At 51.2% G+C, this 22877-nt stretch overlaps 4 protein-coding genes across 4 annotated transcripts in view; all 4 read right to left on the bottom strand.

Annotated features, from left to right (window-relative positions):
* Positions 1 to 543: 543 nt before the first annotated feature.
* On the bottom strand, positions 544 to 3400 carry LOC112959194 (gastricsin-like). Its single transcript, XM_026053163.1, is given in 9 exon segments — positions 544 to 696; positions 830 to 928; positions 1077 to 1221; positions 1302 to 1424; positions 1568 to 1767; positions 2003 to 2121; positions 2278 to 2395; positions 3114 to 3252; positions 3345 to 3400. Coding segments are annotated over 9 exon segments (1152 nt in total).
* A 2550-nt stretch (positions 3401 to 5950) lies between these two features.
* On the bottom strand, positions 5951 to 9399 carry LOC112959193 (gastricsin-like). The gene is made up of 9 exons (XM_026053162.1): positions 9344 to 9399; positions 8866 to 9016; positions 8588 to 8705; positions 7841 to 7959; positions 7311 to 7510; positions 7044 to 7166; positions 6655 to 6799; positions 6286 to 6384; positions 5951 to 6103 (listed from the first exon to the last, which is right to left on the bottom strand). The coding sequence occupies exons 1-9, from the start codon at positions 9397 to 9399 to the stop codon at positions 5951 to 5953; spliced, it is 1164 nt and encodes a 387-aa protein (XP_025908947.1).
* A 2772-nt stretch (positions 9400 to 12171) lies between these two features.
* PGC (progastricsin) lies at positions 12172 to 16297 on the bottom strand. The gene is made up of 9 exons (XM_026053161.1): positions 16242 to 16297; positions 15609 to 15762; positions 14971 to 15088; positions 14683 to 14801; positions 14139 to 14338; positions 13773 to 13892; positions 12848 to 12995; positions 12453 to 12551; positions 12172 to 12327 (listed from the first exon to the last, which is right to left on the bottom strand). Exons 1-9 carry the CDS (start codon positions 16295 to 16297, stop codon positions 12172 to 12174), a joined length of 1170 nt encoding a protein of 389 aa, XP_025908946.1.
* Positions 16298 to 22446: 6149 nt separating this feature from the next.
* FRS3 (fibroblast growth factor receptor substrate 3) overlaps positions 22447 to 22877 on the bottom strand; it is a 7495-nt gene continuing 7064 nt past the window's right edge. The window contains exon 8 of the mRNA XM_026053086.1: positions 22447 to 22870. Coding sequence (XP_025908871.1) covers positions 22670 to 22870 — 201 coding nt within the window. The 3' untranslated portion in view covers positions 22447 to 22669. The remainder of the gene's footprint in view (positions 22871 to 22877) is intronic.

Here is a 22877-nt window from a genome sequence, read left to right as displayed (position 1 = left end):
GAGGTTTCTCCCTGGAGAACATCCATGGTGGTTTTCCCCAGGCTGGGGCACATTCCTTAGCCCCTGCTGTGTACCTATCCACACTTCTGAATCCCTAATTTTGCAAACATATGCAAAAAAAAAAAAAAAAAAAAAAAAAAAACCACCAAACCTAATGAATTTCCAGTCTTTCACAGGCAGCTCATTATTCCTAAACCAAACAGGTTTCTGAAGCCTCCAGCATACGCACGGGCTCATCCCCAGATTCCCTCAGAGCTGTTTGAACAGGCAGCTCCACCTGAGTGTTCCCAATTGCCTCAGTTTTCGAGCCTGGATCTTCCCTTGTCCGCTCCCCAACAAGACCAAGGGCAGTTCAAGCCATAACACTTTATTCACTACGGGAGATTTAGAGACTGCTGCATCCCAGCATCCCGGAGCGTTACGCACTGCATCCCAGATATCCCGGAGAGCCGCCTCCTCGCCGATCGGATTAACCAGGATTCCCCGGAGAGTGGGAAGGAGCCCAGGGCAGGCAGGACTGTCCTGGGGGGACATGTGGCCTCTCTAAGCAGACAGGGCAAAGCCAACTCTGTTGTTGGCCATGTCAAAGATGGAATAATACTGCCGGAGGAAGATGTTGCCGAGGATCCAGAGGGGCTGGCCGCTGTCAGAAGACACATAAGTGCTCTCGACCCCAACGGTGCAGACGCYGTTGTTCTGTTGGGGGAAAAGGAGCAAAGGTTATTGAGCTCGGAGTATTCCCTGAGTCCTGAGGAATCCTGACTTTCTCCCAGGCCAAACAGCCCTACGATGGCAAATGCTAGTCAGGAACCGTGGAAAGGACACCTACATTTAACACATAGACGGACGGAGGAAGCGGCAGCTGGACTCCACTGATGGCAAAGTAGAGGGTGGGCATGTTCTGGATGCTGTTACAGTCAACGACAAACTGAAGGAGAAGATGGAGAGGGGGTTAGCTCAAAGCATCTCCCCCGCTCTAAACCTCTATCTGGACCCATGCAGCCTGTTACCATCCTGTTGTGTCCTCATCCCAGGGTGTCAGCCCTGCAACTCCTTGCATGCAGGGCCCCACCTACCCCATAGTCGCTCTCCTCCGCGCCCAGAGCCTGCAGGAACGTTGACATGTACTGAGCAGGGACAGTGAGCTGGAAGGTCCCTGTGTCTACAATGCCGTGACAGCCCTGGCTGCACCAGCCYGTCCCCCTCTGCCCGATGGAGAACCTGGAGATTGGAAGAAAAGACATCAGGACAGACCCACCTGTGGTCCAGGGCCACCCCAGGTTGGCCAGTGTCGCACTTACTCCTCAATACTGATCTTCCAGTAAACCTCCTGGACCACCGGTGCCCATAAAATGTCCCCTGAGTAGAGCTGGGTGTCAAYGCCTCCGAGGATGACCTCCCCGCCGTAGTCGTAGGTCGGGTTCCTGGGAAGACCTGAGGTTATGGCAGGAGCCAGGCAGAAAGCAGTGCATCGTATTGGTGTGCAGGGAGGATGTGCACACAGAGAGCCAGCGGATCCAAGGATGGATGCAGGCTCGTGTCTATGGGAGAGGGTTGAATGTCTCACCGGGAGTAATAGAAGCTGAAGATGGGTTCGGAAAGCTGGTTCTGCTGCAGCATGTTCTGCATCAGGGTGTTGTAACCGCTGATGGCGACACCGGGCTAAGCCATGCCCAAAATCCCATCAAAGTCCAGGTAGTAATAGGGTCTGCTGGGCTCATCCTGGCTCAGAYCAAATTCCTGGTTCGTAACAACGATGTTCTGGATCTAGAAGGGAAGGAAACAAGCTGGGAGATTATGGCATTTTGGACCCACCATGATAACAATGTCCCAGAGAGTTATAGCTGGAAGATGCAGGCACTAGCATCTGAAATAAGGTCATTTCAGAAGCTCCCCCTCCCCAATTTCTTAACCTAATTGCAGTCAAACTTGCAGTGCCAATCGGTTCTTACCCTGATTGTGGCAACCTGTTTCCTGTGACGACACATCAAAAGTCACTTACTGTCACGGTGTCGTAGCCCAACACCACCGACAGGTCCCCAAACCCGTAGGTCAGGGTGTAGGTGGGGCCAATGTTGGAGAAGGTGGATGACTGGCTGGGGTTGAACCTGGCGTGAGCAGCTGCACGGAGGGAAAGTCACAGCACGTGGGTGAGGTGGGCACCACAACCCAATCCGCACAAACTCCCAGTGAGGGGTTTGCTGGGAATGGGAGCTGACCCTGGAGACCCCAAGAGATCATCTGCCCGGGTAAGGAGCAGTGACCGGAGACRCTCACCGCAGGCCGGCGTCTGGCAGTACGTGGACGGTACCCAGAGGTTGGCGGAGCCGGTGTCGAAGAGCACGCGGAAGCTCTGCGGGGGGGTCCCGATGCTGATCTCCCCGAAGTAGAAGGTCTGTGGACAAGGTTTCTGTTTGGACTAGGTTTCGAATGAGGTTTTTCAACTCTCTGCCCCCTGCCAGCTGAGAAAGCTGAACGTCTCAGGTGTTGTAGGAAATGCCCAGAGTCCTGCAGGCATCCTGGGCGGCTCAAGGGCAGAAAAGTGCTATGACTGGTCTGCAGGTAGGAGAAAACCCAGTGGCAGTGCCAGGAATGGCATTACAGAGCACCGGAACAGGCTGCCCAGGGAGGTTGTGGAGCGTCCTTCTCTGGAGGTCCTCAAAACCTKCCTGGATGCCGCCCTGTGCCACRTGCTCTGGGTGTCCCTGCTGGAGTAGGAAGGGTGGACTAGATGATCTCTAGAGATCCCTTCCAACCTTGAATATTCTGTGGTTCTGTGATTCCATGAATGGTACCCTGAGCCTGTGATGCCCAGATGCATCCTATAACCACGAAACTTAACTTTCTTTTCTGAAAGGAGAAATAAAACAAGCTTAACAACTTGCTTTGTGCCTTCTAATCAGCCAGAATCACCCAAACCTGGAAGCCAGGGTAGAAGAACYGCAAAATTAACACCCCTTTCCAACAGCATCCTATTGACTCGGAGCCAGGGAGAGGGAGGAATGGTGAGGAGGCTTGGAGAGCGGGTGGAGCAGCGGGATCAGGCAGCAAGGAGGGACAGAGGGAGTCATAAAACTGCGGAGCCGGGGAAGGAATGGCGCTCYGGCACTTACATCCAGGTAGTTCGTTAGGGGTTCGTAAGCCAYGGCATCATTGAGCTGATACTTCCTGCCCGGGTCGCCCTTGGGGTGCCTCAGGAAGCCCTCCAGCGCTCCCTGCTCCCGCAYGGATCTGCGCTTCTGCAGGGGGATCCTGCGCAGCACGGGGAGAGCAGRCGGATGCACAGGGCTCCGTGCAACGGGTCCTGGCGAGCAGCCGGCACAAGGGGCACGAGGGACACCCACCTCACCAGCCCGTCCGCCAGCCCAAGGCAGAGCACGGCCAGCACAAGCCACCTCATGGCTCCGGTTCCTCCCGCACAAGGTGCCTGGCCTGTGGCAGCACCTGTATATACACACATATAGATATATATATACATATACACCCTGGAGAGCAGCACCTGATTTGCTTTATCGCAGCGTCAATATTTTCTGTGGGTTTTATCCGCCAAGTTTGCCTCCTTAGTGGGGCATTTGGATGCTAGCAGACCTGCCAGCACGCCTGATACCCAGAGCAAATGGTCAAAATCTGATAAGAAGCAGAGTTCTGACGTTCTCTGAATGTTAAACATTCTCCTCTCACCTTCAGCACTAGCTGGGACTTGGCAGAAAACAAAGGCAAAAAATGCCCTTTRTATGAAATGGAAATTTATGGTCCCAGTGCCCCTCTCTTGACCTAGCCAGATTGCCTCAAGGAGGATGTGCTGTGGTCCTGTAGTATTTCCTCTTGGAAAACAGCACTTAGGGCCCCCCTAGTCTCCCTGGCCTTCTCTCCAGACTTTTGTCCTTAGCTCTTTCTGCACCCTGGTCACCCTTTCTGCACCTCCTTCTGCACCCTCATCACCTGCAGGCTGTGGTCAGCGTCAGAGCTAAGCCAAGGACGCGCAGGTCGCACACCTGGCATGTTGGAAGTGCGAGGATGTCCCAGGTGCTTTGCAAGGCACTGGCTGTGCCCAAGCAAGAGAGATGCTGGGCAACGTGTGCTTAGATATTCATTGGCCATGGCCTTTAGCCATCTTCAGTCCTTCACCTAGGAAGGTGCCCAGGTTCTACCAGACAGTTGGCCGTGCAGATCCCTGCTGGGTCATTCCGTGGGTGCTCCTGCACGCAGTGCCCTGTGCCTGGAATAGCCTGAGCCCTCTGAAACCTACCCTGTTTTATAGGGGAGGAGATGCCTTCCTATCTGCTTCTATCTGCTATCTGCTTCTATCTAATCTCTGYATCGCTGCACTCAGCCTGTGTCAATATTTTGACACAAGCACMGAGAGGAGTTTGTGTCCTTTCTCTGGTGAAACTGCAGAGCTATTAATATATCTGCTAATGAGCTCCAATGATAAAGGGCTTCTAAGAAACCCATTTGGATCCCGGGAAAAAGAGGGGTAATCCGAGCTTCCACCTAATGGGGATTTCACAGAAGTTCACTCCTCCCGGATGCCAAGGGATCTGCTCCTTTCTGCCACAGACTACAATTTATGATACTTTGGTTATCTTTTACCTCGGTGAACAGCTTCTSTTCAGAATTTTGGGGTCATCTGGATGTCATGACCACCTAATCTGGCCTCACGTTTGACATAGTCAAACTTTGTTAAACCTTACCCACCTGCAAGGAAGACTCTTCGCTTCTCCCATGTATCCCCCAGCAGGTTTCCCAGTGCCTGGCAAGGGGGACGCAGGCAGGGAGCAAACAACCCATTCCTGGGTGTCCGCAGSTTTATCCTCAGCCGATCACAGTGACCAGCGCAACCCTGCAAGTACCAGCAGCAGCGAGAGACAGGACAGCAAGTCCCCATGGCGGCTTCAAGGTACCACAAACTGCAAGCAAAGCACTGCTCGCTGCCAGGGGCTAGCCCTGTGTTTGCCTGATTAGATCCTGATAAGCATCTCAGCGAAGTGGCTAAGCAGAGCCTATCAGCAAGTGGCGAGGGGCCGCAAGACATTGCATYGCCTCCGTTAACAGACACGCAGAGGGTTTTTTAGCTTTGCAGCTGCAACAGCACTGAGGAGAATGGTCATTTTGAGGCATCCTGGTGCTTGGTATYCCTTGGGGAACTCCTGTCCCTGGGGCTGTGAAGAAGAGCCCTTGGAGCTGTGCAATGGCCACAGAGCCGGCATTTAAGACCAAGCCCTAAGGGCACCGCTGTCCCCCATGCCACAGTCCACATGCTGTTTCTTGTAGAGCAGAGCCCTTGCAGGAATCAGGCTCAGGACACCCCATCTCTCTTCTCCATATGGAGGAGGACAGGAAAGAAGGAAACTGGGAGATGCCATCTGGCTGGTTTTAAAGGCACAATTCTCCCTTTTGGGACTCTGGTTGAGTCCTGACAGCCTTGCAGAGGAGACGCAACGTTCATCACTGCCACCTTCAAGCACTGCCAAGCATGCATCAAATAACTCATTAAAGATAAAGACTGAGMCTCAGCCCCATAGCCTTTAGTGGTTGACAATACGTCTTATCATTTTGCATAAATAAATTGACTTTAGGTTTGAAGCAGACCAGGGGCAGGTTCCCTGCTGTTTCTCTGTGCTGAGTCCATGGAAAGCTGCCCAGAAGTTTACAATGACAATTACCTTGCTGCAATGCTCTGGAGAAAGAGCACTTAAGAGACATACAACCCAGCACCACTCAACAAATTCAGCAGAAGGCCAGAAACAGTATGAGGCACTACAGTTTATTTGCAATCTTAGAGGAGGRGAACCTTGGAACCCCCAGAGAGACAGAGAGGCTCTGCAGACACATAAGGAATGAGACCATTTCTCCATTGAACGTCCATAGGACTCTACGAATGCTCACTAAGGTGCATGTAGCCAGGAGGGTGACTAAATATCCTGCGTTGAGATGCTGCTCCGGTCCTCTACGCTGACACGGCAAAGCCGACGCGGTTGTTGGCCATGTCAAAGACAGAGTAATACTGCTTGAGGAAGACGTCACCCAGGATCCAGAGCGGCTGCCCGTTCTGGGATGGCAGGTAGGTGACCTCAATCCCCACTGTGCAGTAGCCGTTGTCCTGTAAGGGGGAAATAAAGGAAGGGAAGTGTCAGATCCCAAGGATACACCAAGACCCTGCAGGCTGGATTGCCTTTAGGGCGAAGTTGCTTGCACGTGGCGGGAGAACATCACTGTTTGCTCAGAAACAAGTTTCTGGACCTTATGGTCTTAGCAAGCTGCAGCTGCTTGGGTGATACATACATTGGTGATGTAGGCAGAGGGGGACAGCGGGAACTGAGCTCCGTTGATGATGAAGGTGATAGTGGGCAGGTTCTGGACCTCGTTGCAGTCAACTGCATACTGTGGAGAGAGGGTGAAGAGGAGATTTCAGCTGTAATAGCACAAAGAGAACAACATGGACTGGGAGAGGAGAGGGGTTAGCTACAAATCCATTGCCTATACACTTTGTAAAGCCCAGGCAGTGCCACATCAACATGTTCCTCCCTTACAGCCTGCAGCCTTGTGCTTCTGAGATGCCCTGAGAGTTTTGCAGGATCTGTTGAGACCCGGGATCTCTTGCCAACCTCCCCCCTGCTCCTTGTGTTTCTCCGAAGTGGCCCCGTCACTTACACCATAGCTGGTCTGCTGAGCACCCACAGCCTGAAGGAAGTAGTCCAGGTACTGCTGGGGCACTGTGAGCAGGAATGTGCCGGTGTCCACGATGGCCTGGCAGCCCTCGCTGCACCAGCCCGTCACTGAATCGCCAATAGCAAATCTAGCAAGGGAAGCAGGAGAAGGACATCACTTGCAAAAACCCAGTAGCAACTAAACTTTCCTCAGATAGACCCAAAAGTCCAAGAAGCTTCTGAAATTGAGTGCATAAGCCCCTGTTTTGGGCCCCGTTTGCTGCAATAGCTCCTGATGTGTCTGGAGAAGAGCTCTGATGAAGGAAACACTCTCATTCAGCCTCCAGCACGGTGGGGCTGAGGTTGATGCGCAGTTGTATGAATGCAACTCACTCCTCGATTGCGATCTGCCAGTAGAGCTCCTGAGTCACCGGTGCCCACATAATCTCGCCAGAGAAGAGCTGGGTGTCAACTCCTCCAAGAATGAGCTCTCCCCCATAATCATAGGTGGGCTGGCTGCAAAAACACAGGGCAAGGACATCAGAGATCAGTCATCTGGTGCCATACACATGGGTTAGTAAGGGCCAAATCCATACAGAGCTTGCATGGAGACAGTCAGAGACATGGAGACATGCACAGGCAGGCGTGCACAGGCTTTACCGAGAGAAGTAGAAGCTGAAGATGGGCTCGGTGAGCTGGTTCTGCTGCAGCATGCCCTGCAGAGCGGTGGGCGCCCCTCCCACTGCCAGCGAAGGGTAGGCCATGCCCAGGATCCCGTCAAAATTGGCGTAGTAGAAGGGCTGCGTTGGCTCATCCTCGCTGAGACCAAACTCCTGGTTTGTGACGCTAATGCTCTGGATCTAGAGGGAAAGGAGCTCCGGCTTCAGCCTGTGCTTTCACATAAAACTGGAGCAATGATCAGGTGTGATGACCCATGCTCTAAAAGCCCAAAKAAAGCACACAGTTTTCCACAGATGGTGGAAAAACAGCTGAGTAGCTGACAGTGCTAATGACCACCTTATATTGGTTTTACCCAACTCAGATGCTCATTTACCCACATCTTGTCTGCCTAAGACATGAGATCAGCTCTTTGCCGTCCTTCTCAAGCTCTTTCCCTTATGTTAATCATCCAGTCCYAAGGACATAGCCTCTGCAAAGACTCAGGAGCATGCAGGATAAGGTGCACTTACSGTCAGCGTGTCGTATCCCAGCAGAACGGTGAGCGCGCCGCTCCCGTAGGAGAGCGTGTAGCTCTGCCCGTTGTTGGTGAAGGTGGAGGACTGGCTGGGGTTGAACCTCGCATGGTTTGCTGCGTGAGAGAGAAGACAGAAAGCTCCTGGACATGCTTTCTTCCAACCCCTGTGATGTACCCGTCCATGCTGCASCGATAGCCCTGCCAGGACAACGCTTCTAGAGCGACTTCACAGAGAGGGATCAAGTCAACAGAGCYGGGCTCTGGCTGCCTTGCAGTTATTTCTAAGAGCAGGAGTTTCATGGACTTTTATCTGTCTCTCAAAAGAGAGATTAACTAGCCAGTATGAGCCAAGCCATCRAGCTAAATCCCACCCCGCTCTCCTGAAATCTGGAGTTATAACCAGTTGGGATCTGCTGCTGCTGGGACAGGAGCTCCATGATCCATAGCTTTGTTGGCCCCTCTGTCTAGCTATGAACTCTTAGAGGCACCGTGATCGTCAACCGAACAGCCATAAAGATTTGGACATCTTCCTTAAACAATTGCACAAAGTAAAAAGGATCCTTCCCAAGAAGATCCCAGATGGACACTAGTCAATGCAGGGGAGCAGCTACCCCAAGCAGCTCGCAGGGTAATTTGGAGCCTTGCACTGAGTTTTCCCTTGTGCATCAGAGCAGGTTCGTGTCTCCTGGGATGGTTTACGCAGAGCAAGCATCATCTCCTTTCAGCAGCCGGAGACACTCACTGCAGGCTGCCGTCTGGCAGTATATGGACGGCACCCACAGGTTGGAGGAGCCGGTGTCGAAGAGCACCAGGAAGCTCTGCGGAGGGGTCCCCATGCTGATCTCCCCAAAGTAGGAGGACTGCAACAAGGAGAGGGGATCTCTGAAGGTGGAGTCCAAGAATCAGGAATGGAATCAGGCTTTGCCCCCCAGCCCTGTGCCAGATCCCTGGGACAATGGAGAGAAGGAGGGAACGAGAGCGTGCTGGGCAGCCAGAGAGAGAAGAACCTGCAGTACTTACGTCCAGGTGGTTGGTCATTGGCTCGTACACAACAGAGTCCTCATTGAAGCGGTATTTCCTGCCTGGGTCACGTATATGTCTCATGTAGTCCTCCAGCACTCCTGCCTTCTTCATCTCCTCCCGGATAGACGGCAGTTTCTTCAGCTTGATTCTGCACAGAGCAAAAAAAATGTAAAAAGTGGAGAATCAGCAGAACACAGGGATCTTCCCAAATTCTCTCTTCTTTGGGCAGTCCTGAACCCTGCCATGATGGGCTTCCCTCCATTCAGCTGCTCTTCACTGTTCCGGCCAAGCAAGGGACACAGACTAGGACTGGTGCTGGCGTAGGCGCAGTGATCCATGAGGACACATGGAGCAAAGGAGAAGAGATGTTAGCCTTGGTTGGAGTCCTGGGAAAGCTGTGCAGCACCATTACAAATGCAGCGGGTCTCTGTTATCTAARTTCTTCTCACGTTTATGCTTGCTCCAGGAAACCCACCTCACCATGGCCTCGGAGAGCTGGAGGCACAGCAGGGCCAGCAGGAGCCACTTCATGGTTCAGGGGTTGTCCGCACACGTCTTGGAGACCGCAGCACGCTGCTCCGAAGCCTCCTGCCCACACTCTGGGATTTTATACCTGGGAGGCCGTGACTCAGTCCTCTATCTGCTGACCTCCATTTTCCATTACCACACCGGGTCCCCAGCAGCAGCCCGCTCTTTGTGTTTTGGTCCTCCGGGAGTGTGAGAAGTTGGCATCCTTAGCGGGGCATTGAGATGAGAATAGACCACCTCAGGTCGCTGATAGCAAAAACAAAGTGTTAACATCTGATAACAGCCTAATTTTAATCACAACAAAGAGAGGAGCTATCAAAAAGTCAACATGCTGCAGCCTTATCTATTTTTCCAAAAACTGCTCTATCTTTCCCCAAACAAAGGAGCTCGTTGCTCCTTGCAAACCATGGCAATGCATTGTTCTTTTGTCGTCTTTCCAGCCAGCCGGTTAGAAAGACTCTAGAAGACTTAGACGGCAGCTTAGAAGGCAGCTTAGAAGGCAGCTTGACATGCAGCAATGGCTTTGGAGAGCCCTGATTGCCCCTGCATGCTGATGGAGACTAAGGAGAGACCTAAAGTCCACTGAGAAGGACTTGTGGCTGGGCCCACCTCTCCAGGCAGATGGGGACAAGGCAACATGATCCAGGATCAGACCAGGTAGGGGAGCAGAAGAGCAGCCCTTATTCCAAAGTCTTCCTTGGAGGAGTAGGCTGCAGCTGAGCTCAAGGCAGAAACTGCTCTCTGCCTCATTTGGGAGTTATCTCTGCAGTGTTTCACACTGCAGCACATCCTCCAGGACCTCCACAAGCTGAGCAGAGCCTGTCCAAGGCTCCTGCACGGGAGCCGATTCCTCTGCAGTTCCTCCAGTCCGAGCAGCTTGACTTTCACCATGCTGGGGAAAAGCCTGTTCTCCATCATGCACTGATGGCCCAGTGCCACCGTCCCCGTGCTCATCCGGTGCCACCAWCCCCGTGCTCATCCAGTGCCACCGTCCCTGTGCTCATCCAGTGCCACCATCCCCGTGTTCATCCAGTGCCGACGCTTTGCACATGTTTTATTCCCCCGGGAGCACTGGGGAGTGTGTGTGTGTCCTTTGCTGCATATTGAGACCACARTAAGGCAATTCTCTTGTTTGCTAGCAGGACTGATAGACAGATCAACTTATTAAGATTGGATAAAAGGCAAATTTTAGCTGAAAGCAAAGAGCAGTTATCAAAACGTCAATATACCCAGTGTTATCTGCAGGTCCCCACAGGGACTGCGGCTGCCAACACACAAAGGAATAAGGTGCCCTCTACAGCACACAGACACATATGCTACTTCTGTGGCTTTTTGACCCCCAAATTAAACAGTATTTGTATGTTGGGTCAATTAGTTTAAAGGGAAATCAAGGATTTACTGTTTCTGACATCAAAAATCATGTGGGCTTGAACAGAGCAGGATTGCAACAAGTTATTCCACGCCACAGCTCCAAGCCCCTTTGAGCAGCACTCACCCAAGCTGATGTCTGATGCAGGACTTTTCCTGAGCGCCAGATTTCCTTTTCTTTACTTACAGCACCTTCTTTATTTATTATTTATTTTTTCTGTGTCAGCTTAATGCTTTCATCCCTTATGTAAACATGCTCCAGYCCAGGGAATCCCGTTTCCTCTGCTCACCAGATGGCATAAGATCTTCTGTACAAACTCCTCCACCTCTGCTGGGACATTGGAGCTGTGCAAAAAGAGCAAATGAGATGAGTTGTCCTAAGTTTCCTTGACGTCTTGAGGGCTTCAACCATTAACTTGCGACATAAGCCAACAAATCCTATTAAACTAGTAGACCAAAAGGCCATGGAAGAGGCCATGTTCTACAAAATTTCCATCTCCCCAGACCCACTACATCTCAAGGAGCATTTCAGAGGATTAGGGATGGAATCTAAAGGAAAAKGGAGTATGGACCAGCAGGCTGGGGAGAAAATCTCCTCCCAAACTGATTGCAATCACTCTGAACTCCTCCTGCTCTGCTCTAATCTCTGCTCCGCTGGCCACAAACCCATAGGGAAGTGACTGGCCCCAGCTCCAGGGCTACTCATCCCCCTGATCCTTGAGCCTTTGCCCAGGGACCAAGCTATTGATATTTATCTCAACAACGAGTAGCATAAAKTAAGCGTGAACGTGGGACTGACTGGAGATTCCCTGCTCCCTGGTCAAAGTGTGTTGCACCACATCAGCTTAAACCTTCCCATATTGCCATTAACCCAATTTTCCATGCCCCATTGCTCCCCTTGCAGGTGCTGGAGATGTGCAGCTGGAAAGGGGCATCAAGCTCATCATGAACAGGAGGAGAGAAGTAGGTTGGCAAGTATGTCAAGCCTGAGACATTCCTTTGTATGATGTGACCACTTTCTGTGTGTCTTTTAGCCAAATAACATCCTTGTGCTTAGCTTAATTTTAAGTCTGCTCCTGCTTAGCATAGGCTACATGTAGCAAGTCTCACTGTGACACCTGCTTTTACCCTCTGATTTTTTGAGCATGGTCTGGAGTGGAGATTTTGCTGGGATTTTTCTTGCTCTGTTGTGTATATATATATATATAAAAAAACCACTTCATCTTATTTTTATGGTATTTTTATTTCTTTGCAGTTGCTTTTGGAAAGATATCCGTACTTTCATCATAGAGATTTCACAGGAGAGAGGTTGCAAATTTTGTGGACGTGGAAGAGGGGAAGAAATTCGACGAGGAACAAGGAGCCCCAATTCCGGGCATGAGGATGCGGCGTGGGAGCCAGTCCTGCTTACACAGCAGGGGCAAAGCCCACTTGGTTGCTGCCCAGGTCGTAGACAGAGTAGTAAGACCGCAGGAAGACGTCCCCAAGAATCCACAGGGGCTGCCCGTTCTGGGATGCCAGGTAGGTGGGCTCAATCCCGATGCTGCAGGTGCCACTGTTGCTCTGTTGGGCAGAAATAATGGTTAAAAAGCTCCGGAGTTCTGGCCCTCCCTTATCAAGCATATTCCATGCAAGGCAGATAGCATGGAGAGAGGCACACAGGAGCCACATGGACCATGAGAACTTACCTGGAGAACGTAGGCAGAGGGGGTCAAGGGGAAGCTGGTGCCGCTGATGACGAAGGAGATGGTGGGCATGCTCTGGATGCTGCTGCAGCTAACCACGTACTGGGGAGACRGCAAGACACAGCTAGTTTCTACAGGTGCACTGGTAAAGACACGGCTCAGTGCTTCCCAGGACACTAGTAGCAGCCTCCTGGGAGAAGCTGTGACCCAGGAATAGAACCAGAAACCCAGACACTCAAGTTTTATGTATTTTGTCCTTTCCTCTGCAAAGATTATGTCAAACCCTGGAAGATTTCCTATGCCCCTCCAATCCCAGTGCTGAATGGCATCTACCAGCCACAGAGGAAAGATTCATCTCCTTTTTCTGCTTCTTCCTTTAGCCCTGCTGGTCTCCTTACCTGGCCCTCACCATCAGCTTGAGCTCCAATGGACTCCATCAGCTCAGTAAAGATCTGCTGGGGAGCGGTGAGGAGGGAGGTTCCTGTATCCACGATTCCCTGGCAGCCCTGGCTGCACCAGCTGCTGCTCTGGCCACCGACAGAGAAGCTGCAGAAAGGGAGAACAAGCTGGAGGTGAAACGTGCTCAGCCCTGCTGCGGAGCAGAGGGCGGGCGCCCGAGGCATGAGGAATGCCTGCGTGTTTCCTCACATTTACACCCGAAAGAGGGTGAGTTCCCATGGTTATACATAGAGCCATGAATAGACCCCAGAGCCCAAACTGAAGTTTAGTGGATGTGAGTTTTCATGTATTACTGTCTTTGTCCCTGACTTCTCTTTTTTAAAGTTTTAGCTCTGCAACTTCTTGTGCTAAAATAATTTCAAATTGCCATCCAATAATAAAACTGAACATTTGGGACACTTAACAATCTTTTACTTAGATGAAATCAAATGCTATTATATCTATAAAGAAGAGAAAGTGGCAGGGACATAAATCAATAGAACATCTGTGATCTTTTTGATTTTTTTTTTCTTTCACATAGTTCATCTGATATTCCTAGATGTAATTGTAAAAAAGCAAACACTAAGGAGAATATATTAGGGACACATTTGAAATTGCATTTAATTAAAGCAAATATGCTGCCACATACCTTACACTCTTTTCTTCCTAACATCTTGTATAGCGTTTCCACTAGTTGTGCTCACTTAGTTAAGGAACTTTCAATCTGACATACTAATATCAGTCTTCCATTATTAAATTTCAAGGTACTTGGTTGCTGCTCTACTCGCAAACCAAGTAAGAAGTCATGATCCAGAGCAATCCTGGGCCACAGGTTTAAGAGTAGCGAAACTAGCGCGGAGGACACAGGAGAAGGACCCATKTTACCTTTCAATCCCAATCTGCCAGTACGTGGTCTGGGTGACAGGAGTCCAGGTGATCTGTCCTGTGTACAGGGTGGAGTCGACACCTCCCAGGATGAGCTGGCCCCCCTGGCTGCCCTCCTGCCTGCAAGTGGGACACGCCAGCAAAATCCCTGGTTATTTGGGATGAGGGACCGCCCCAAGAGCAGCCTGCTGGAAAGGGCTGAAGAGGGCTAAACAGAAGAGGGAATGCACAGGAGAGCAGGGATGGAGCGCAAATTGCCAGGTTCTCCCGGAGCAACTGGAGTTCTGTGAGGTTTGCAGTAAAAGGGAGTAGTCTTGGGAAGCACAAGGGAAACAGGAGGAAAAGAGGGAAGATGCATGTCCTTACCCAGTCAGGTAAAAGCTGAAGATGGGCTCGTCAAGCAGGTTTTCCTGCAGCAGGCCCTGCATGACGGTGGTGGCACCCCCAGCAGAAAGGGAAGGGTAGGCCAGACCCAGGATGCCGTCAAACTCCGCATACAAGAAGTTAGTGCCAGGCTCGGTCTGACTTAGGCCAAACTCCTGGYTGGTGATGGAAAGGGTCTGGATCTGAGGCACAAAAGAAAGCACAGCTTAATGGGTGCAGCACAGGGCATCGCTGCCCAGGACAAAGAGCAGGTACGTGGGCACAGCCAGGGCACGTACCAGGAGCCCTGAGCTGAAATAAGTGCCTTCCTGAGCAAGGAAGGGCTTTGCCATCCTCCTGACCATGCCTGCAAGCCTTGCACCATGTATACAAAACGCAAGACTTTCCATTATAATCAGAGCTCCCCCTTTTGCTCAGACCTAGATGCATTTTCACATCTAGAAATGCGCCACCCAAGTGTTCTTCCAGCTCAGCCCCTGCATTGCACAGGTGCATTCCCTTCCTTCCCCGCTGCRGCATCGCTTACGGTGACAGTGTCGTAGCCAAAAATCCCGGTGAGGCTGCCGCTTCCGTACTGAATGGAGAAGTACTGGTTCTCAGTGGAAAACGTGAAGGACTGGCTGGGGTTGAACATGGTGTGGCTGGCTGAGGAGGAAAAGCGAAACAGAAGAGCGTAAAGCTGCAGCTCAGACCAAGGGAGGTTGCAGACTCCCAGCCGAGCAGGGAGAGCCTAATCCGAGACCATCTTCAGCGCGAGCGGTGGGGAAAAGTGGAGCAAAACTTGGCATCGCCCTCCCTGCGCCGAGGTACTCACTGCAGGACTGGCTCTGGCAGTACACAGACGGCACCCACAGGTTGGAGGAGCCGGTGTCGAAGAGCACCAGGAAGCTCTGCGGAGGGGTCCCGATGCTGATCTCCCCAAAGTAGGACATCTAGACAAGAGGGACATGTTCTTCAATCCCTCTTTTCCATCCCTCTTTGGCCAGCAGCACTCCTAGCTGCACACACTACTTCTCAGCCAAGACTGTGGGTCTTCCCACCCATCACGGGTTCCCCATGGCAGTTCCTGGCTGCAGGGATTGCCACTTAATGCTCTTCCTTGGTCATTTAAACATTCTTGCTCTGGGAGATTCCATTAAAATCCCAATGTGCGTTGAGGCAGCTGTGTTTATGAACTGCTCACAAGCACAATCCTTTTTCATGCAATACCACCCGGCCGCTTTCAGAGTATTTCCAAAACAGAGAATCCAGTGTGCAGCTGGACAGCTCCCTTCCACACTGAAATAATCCTTCCTCCTGTCCCATGCAACAATAAGAATCACTCCTCAAATAAAACAGCCAGGCTCAAAGTTGGATGTGTAACTTCCCAAATGTCCTTCTCTATTCCTGCTCCRTTCCTCATTTCTACGTTTACTTTTCCACCCTTGTTTTTGGCAGCCCCTGGATACTCACRTCCAGGTTGTTGGCCAGGGGCTCGTAGGCAGTGGCAAAGTTGTTGAAGAATTTGTAGGCAGGGTCATAGTGGCGATGCTCCTTCAGGTACTTGTGCAGCACCCCCTTCTCCCTCATCGCTTCCCGGATGGACTTGCCTTTCATAAGAGGGATTCTGCATGTGTGCAATTAGCAAGAAGTCATTAAATCGGTGTGGTATCAAGTGGCTCTTCATTTCCCAACAACCACCCCCAATTTTGGCTCCTCCTGTTCCTTTTCCCTCCTCTTGCTGTTCCTCCTCTGCCTGATTATGCTGCTGGAGGCAGATTTTCCAGGGTGGTGATTTGCAGTGATAGGGGAGGTCTCTAGAAGGAAGAGGGTCTGGTCCCACCACTGGAAAAGCTCTGTACTTTGAAGCCCAGTCCCTTCAACTCATACAAAATGAGTTTGACCTCAGGCCTGCCATGACTGCTATTAACATGACCTCCTTGGGATACAATAAGCAGAATTAGGGAAAGCCAAGAGTAAGGGAAAGACGGCGAGAAAATGTTCATCATTAACGCAAAGATCAAGACTATTTTCTAAAGCCTAAGTCATAAGTAGGCACCGGTCCAGGGCTACATTGGGAAGACCTAAAAGTCATTCCCTGCTTACCTGAGGACGCCCTCAGAGAGGTGGAGGCAGGCAAGGGCGAGGATCAGCCACTTCATCATGATCTTCTCTTGCAGGCAGCTCCTGAGGAGACCTCCGGGCTCGTTCCTGGATCCCACACTGGTGCTGTAGCTCTGCAGCTTCTCCTTATATACCCAAAGACGGGCTTCACCTCCTTGCGCCACTGCCCGCTCACATGCCTTAGGTTTATCAATGGATTCATAACATTTACACCAAGTATTTACCCCATGGTGCTATCAGGAAAACTCCAGGTCAAATACAAACATTGTCCCATTTTCCAGCTATTCCTCGAGCAAAGAATTTGATTAYAATGCCTTGATAAGAGTAACCCCAGTCCACAAGAGTGAAGTTCACTACTAACCAACTGTTTTGATTTGATAGAGGTATCAAAGTCTTTTGAAAAAGACAAATGGAAGAAAAAWTTAATTGTGTTTTCTCAAGATAAGATGGAAAGAATAACATGGGCTATCATCAGTTGTATAATTTCTTCCCTTTCCATRCCAGTTCTTACCTCTAGTATTTTAGAAAGTCATGGAATGACCCCAAAAGAAAGAAAAATATGGTCATGCTTACTTAGGAAGACAGCCCCATTAGTTGTTCTTAAATTGATTCCAACTAGGGATTTTCAGGAGGTAGTTTTATAAGCCAAGGAGCCAGTGCCAGGCGGAACTGTCCTGCAGAGATAAACCATGGGSAAGGGTACCAGTCTGTGACACATGCCTGTTTCTTTTTCAGCTATTTCTTAAACCTACTGCACTATTTTTTATATTTTTCCCTGTTATCAATATCAGACTGAATTGCCTCATTTCTTTTTTCCCTATCCAAACCGTCAACATTATATTCTTTAGAATATAGACGCACCATCCTCGGATGCAGATTTATCCCCACTGGTGGCAGCAGACAGAGTGCTGGAGGTGATGGAGAAATAATAAGGTTGCATGGAGTTGTCTACACGCTCCGTCCTCTCCTCCYCTCCTGGCCCAAGGACCTCAGCAGTTTGGTTTAGGAACACATCACACGGCAACTATTCTGTTCTCCGGCTTGCTATCAAAAAGGACAAATAATATCTTTTCACTCAAATGTAATCTTATCGTCAAGGATCAGAATAAACAGTGGAAACCATTCACCCCCCTGACCAAAACAAGGGGAGAATGGAAAGAACACAAGTGCCTGCAGACTTTAGGTGACCAATATTCCTACGCCGACCTCAGGTGTTTTTTCATGGAACATCTCACCTTCAGAGCCCATAAAAGCACCTACCAGGTACCTGGCTGTGCCTGGCCTCACTGGGAGATGCGCTGCTTACTGGCCACGTGCAAGGGGATGTGGAAGACRGTGGAAAAAAGTGGGATTTGGGATAGGGGCAGTGCCCAGCGCTGCTTTCAGCATCACACTGGGAAGCAGGAATAACGTGTCCTGGCCCTGCACGCTCATCTGTTCTGTGCCTTAACTCACACAGATCAAACTCGCTCGGATCTGCCATCCTGAATAACGCGGACGTACTTGTGCCTACCCGTCCTGAGAGCTTAAGGTGCTTAAATAACACTGTCAAGGTTTCCAGAAACAAAATGAGGGATAATCTTCTCTAAATTGGGTTTCTGGATGTGTAATTTCCCAATCCCATTTTTAAGGTTGTTTCACTCCTTTTTTCTTTTTTTTTGGCTTTGCTGAATGCTAAATGAAGATCTTCACTAAACCATCTACAGAAATAGATCAGAGATGTGTTATTTCCTAGAACTCAAGTTTAGTAGTAAGTTTGGTCTCCTCCTTCTTTCCTTTTTGAAGACTCAAACTCCTGAAATAGGCAGTCTCAGCTTTGCTTTGGAGGCAGTTCTAATACTAAGATTTCCTGGTAAATAAAAAAATACGAGCAAGTTCGAACGGCAGAAGGTGGAAAAGACCAAATCTTTTAAAATTAGAGGCTGTAATGTTTAACTTTTTTTTTTTTTTTTTTGAAATGAACAGGAAGGGACCCAATGCAGCTTTGGATGGTTGGTCCTCTTTGGGGACAGCATAGGTGACACAGCTGCTGCAGGCAGCTTTGTCCGACTCTGCGCCAGTTCCCAGTTGATAAGATGTTCAGATGCTGAAAATCTGCAAAGCTGAAAATCTGGAAAGCAAAGAAGCTGCCCCTGCGGCTCAGCCCGCACCCGTGACCTCATGCGACTCTCTCTGGTGGTGCTTGCTTGACCTGGAGCACCCTCCAAAACCCCACAAGCCAAAACACCCTCTGCACACACAAAATCAGTCATTATTCTGCTTCTGTGGCCACAMAGACCCTCTGCGAGCAAAAATCCTCAAAATCCTCAAAAAGATCCTCAAAAATCTCACTTTTCTGATGAGGAGGTCGTCACTCACAGTCYGTATTGTGCCTGCCGTTGAGAGACAGCAGAAGAGATGCTCCAAGTAAAACCAGCATTAATGCTTCATTACCACTGAGTTTTAATCCTTTTTAATGTGCCTGACTCAGTGAGGACAGACAGACAGAGGAGCACGACCCTTGCTCCAGGTGGAATTCATATGGATATAGACTGAGAGGCACCAATTCCTCCTCCAGAGGAGAGTGGTCTGGAAAGCAAGGGCTGCAAGTGGTGCACCCCAAAATGCTCAAGGGCAGCAATTCAAGGGCATTTCAGGGGTGCAGCAGCCAAACTTGCTGTGGGCTGGGTGTAAAGGAGAGCTGCATGGGGGAACCAGGATCCAAATGCAAGCTGCAGGACTCTCAGCCTAGAACAGGCTGGAACCAAGGACTAAGAGAAGGGCTAAGTAATCCCAGGCAGCTCTCTGGAGCTTCCAATTTTGAATAAAAACTAAAATGCATTTTGAAGTGTGACAATTTCCTCTTTGCACAAAAAGGCAGAAAAGACACTGTCACCAGCGGATCATCATATTCCGTTTATTCCGTATACATTCATAGTGCACGTTAACGTAAGACACGAGCSCTCCCCAGGTAACAGGGCACTGCTGCTGTTCTTCGCCTTCAGGTTACACCCGGATGAAATGCGAAGAGGGACTGAATGCATATCCATAAAAACGACCCGCGGGAGCACTGACACAGCAAGACCAACCTCCAGGCCCTGAGCGGCCCGAACGGCCGCTGCCAGGGCCCCGACGCACCCTTGTGTTTCTGCCACCTCAGAAACGCTCCAGACGCCAGTACAAGTAATGAGGAGAATCACGTGGGAGTAGGGCTTGGGATTACACAGATGTATCCGGGCCTCCCAGCTTTAAAATCACCTTTGCTTCTGAAGCAAAGGCAAACTGGATCCTTTCTTTAGCATGAGCCTTTCCTATGCGGTGGCCTGGAAGCGCTGGCCTCAGAGCCCTCAGGATTTCTCCTCATGTTCCCATGTTCTGCTGCTCCCGGAAAGGGGAGGCGACACTTGCTCTGCCACCTGCGCGCCCGGCTCGGGGAACCAGCTCCCCGCGGAGACCGGCCGCACGACCCCGCCGAGGCTCCTGTTTTATTTCCTATGAGGCATCGCAGTCATCAGCARCCACTCGTTGACGCAGGGCAGCCCCGGCGGAGAGGAGCAAGCGGCACCACGCGGCGGGTCGCGGGAGGAAGCCGCTCACGGAGCCCCTTCCAAGCCCCGAAACCCCCGGTCAGCAAAGCTGCAACCCGGCCAGGACCGTCCTCCTCGTTCTGCCGTGGGGAAACAGGGAYGTGGAGCCGGAGCAGGACAAGGAGCACAAGCGACAGAGCCCTCCCGCAGCCGCTCACCCGCACACGCGGGCACCCTCAGGACCTCTGGGCGTTGGAGGTATTTGGTCAACCATTTCTCACTGGAAATCAAGAGAGCACTGGCCAGAGCTGGGTTTGTTCTTCCTCCCAGCGAGCTGCATGGCTTATAGGGAAAATAACACTCAGTGCTCCGAAGAATGGGAAAATGCCAGCTCCGGTGCTCTCCAAGCTGCCACCRATTTCTTCTCACGGAGCCTGTTGGAGCTCTGGCCGCCAGAGGAAGCTGTGGGACTGCAGAGCCCGCTCCGCATTTCCCGTGGCAGGAAGCCCCGGCAGCGGCACTGCTGATCCCGGCACCCCAGCGCCCGGCCTGGAGCTCAGACCCGATCCCACTGTCCCTTCTCCCGTCCCCTGCGACACGGTGCATTGACCGGTCACTCCATGAGGATCTCGCGCTTGTCGAGTTATCCGCAAAAATGGGAAAGTCGGAAAAACATCGGCACGCGAAGACGGGGTCCAGCTCGGGCAGTGACATGGGAAAGGCAGGAACGGAAGGAGGCTCCCAGAGCACTGGCCCTTGCTGTCACGTCAGGGTCCCAGAGGGTGATACTTAAAGCTTGTAAACTCTTTATTTAAGCAGCTTCCTTAGAGATTAATACTGTTTTACCTCCCCCTCAATAATGAATTTCTCTCATTCTCTAAATGAAATCTAGATTTAGGCGGCATACATTCGTCGTCTTTTTTTTTTTTTTTTTCCTTTAAATAAAGTTATTTGGCATAAATATAAAAATATATTAGTCAGCTTTCTTATAAGACACATAATGGCTAGGGCAGAGAAAAGAACAGAGATAAGCACAAGGCAAGCGCAAAGACTCCTCCCAAAACGCAAAAAATCACTGGATTTCAGCACATGGTGCACGTTGGATTTACACTGCAGTGAACAGCAAGCCAAGAAATCTGTGCTCTGCAGCATGGCATTAATTATACGTTTGATGCTTTTCTAAACTGTACAACCCATGTCCTTGCTCCTGGAAAGGGCATGTTCCTATAGGACACTATAGCACTTAAAATCTGGAACTCGAGGATCTCATCGTCCAGGTTACAGCCGGACGGTCAGGTTGTCTTTCACCCCAGGTGATCCCTGACTCTGTGAACTGTAAAACGTTAGGAACAAAAGGACACGCTTGGCCTTCCTGCCAGGAGCGGGACAGCTCGCAGAGCACGGGATCTCCTAACTCGTATTCCAGGAAGGTGAAGAGCATGGGCAGGAGAAAGGAGGGACTACAAACCCAGAGCAGTTCTGTCTTATAAAAACATCTAACAATGGCAATGAGTAATCCTGGCAATGGAACATCCTGCAAAAGGGAGAGACGCAGAGACCCTACACAGCAACCCACACGCAGGGCTGACAGCTCAGCGTGCGCTCAGCGCTCGTGTCAACGCATAAACCCACATGCAAGGGCACGGGTTTACCCGAGAGCCCAGCGGAGCCCCTTCCAAGGCTACAGCTGTAGGAAACGAACCGTGCCCCCAGTCAAAGCACCGACGAGCTATTTTGTGTGCATTCGGTGTAGGCAACAGCTTTGATAGGACTCYAAGCTTGGCTGCTTTGCAACTTGGCTCACGCGTGCACGTCTCCCCGTGCCATCTCCCACCCACCTCGACAGGGAGCCCCAGGTCGCAAGCTCCGGATCTGCTGCTGCTCTTTTCCCTGCTTTGCAGGGCGGCAAAGCCACCAAGGCTGTTCCAAAGGTCTGTTCCCCAACCCAGGCCGTGAGCCACTGAGGGGACGGGCTTCACATTGGCACCAGTTTTTGTAATTATCAATGCAATACAAAAGAGCGTTAAACAAATAAATAAATAATAAACAAATAAATAAAACAACAAATCAACAACACTTCTGAAGAGGCACCAAAAATAAGCTTTAAAAACCCAAACAGGTAACGTGGAACTGCTGCTTTCTAAACCAAGCCTCAAACGTCTCACACATTTGCAGCCTTCCCATCCTCTTTTGAAGCAAGGTGCCCTCAGGACACCAGGTTTACGTGATCACAGTGTCTGTGCCCATATCTCTGTCCTCTGTTAATTTCTGCAAATGCCCAATTCYGTCAAATCTGAGAAAAGGACAGAGGAATCAAAGACTCCTATGGGCTTCAGGAAAAAGGGCAGCAACAACTTGGGAGGGAAGACGACTGCGCTAGGAGCTCCCATGTCATCARGGACCAGAGAAACCACAAGGAAAAACAAAAACCAGACTCTGGAATGATTGCACTGCAGAGGCTCTTCCCCTGGAGCTCACCAGGGGTCACAAGGCATGAAATCACCAAGAAACCGGCTCAATTTGMGGCCGAGCTCCTAAAGCGACCGACCTTAGGGCCACTGTCCCACGGCGTCGCGGCCCAGCCTCGCAGCCGGGCTGCCCGCGCCGCTCACGGCACTGCCGGCAAGGCAGGAGGGGCAGCCCCATCCCAGGCTGTATCCAACCTGCGCCAGCTCCTTCCCCCCTTCCTCCGGGAGAAAAAAAATCCAACCCTCAAACGTCTCCATAAAACCCCACGAGGCTTTAGAAACAAAGCCACCCAGGGAGAGCGGAGCGGGGAAGGTTGGCCAACAGCRCAGCCTTGCCATGATTGCCGGGAGCCACGCTCCGAGGAAAGGGGGAAGCAGAAGGCAATGGCACACGCGAGTCGCAGCGGGCACGAGGCCGGGGCGCCGGGCTCGGCCCTCACAGCGGCAGGTCGGTGCTGTTGTGCCGYGTCTTCCTCGCGGTGCCGTCATCCCTGGGCAGGGCCCTCTGCAGGCTGGACATGGCCGCCGTCTTTTTGAGGTCGATGACMGCGTAGGAGTCGGCGGGGCGGGCGGCGGCGGGCGCCGCGGCGGGCGCCTCGGCCTGCAGCTCCACCTGGATGTAGTTGAGCTGCCGCGGCTGCTCC

Source organism: Nothoprocta perdicaria, unplaced genomic scaffold (assembly GCF_003342845.1).
Source record: "Nothoprocta perdicaria isolate Ctin4 unplaced genomic scaffold, notPer1 scaffold_97, whole genome shotgun sequence".
NCBI classification, from domain to species: Eukaryota; Metazoa; Chordata; class Aves; order Tinamiformes; family Tinamidae; genus Nothoprocta; species Nothoprocta perdicaria.
This window is presented reverse-complemented; position numbering and strand designations above follow the sequence as displayed.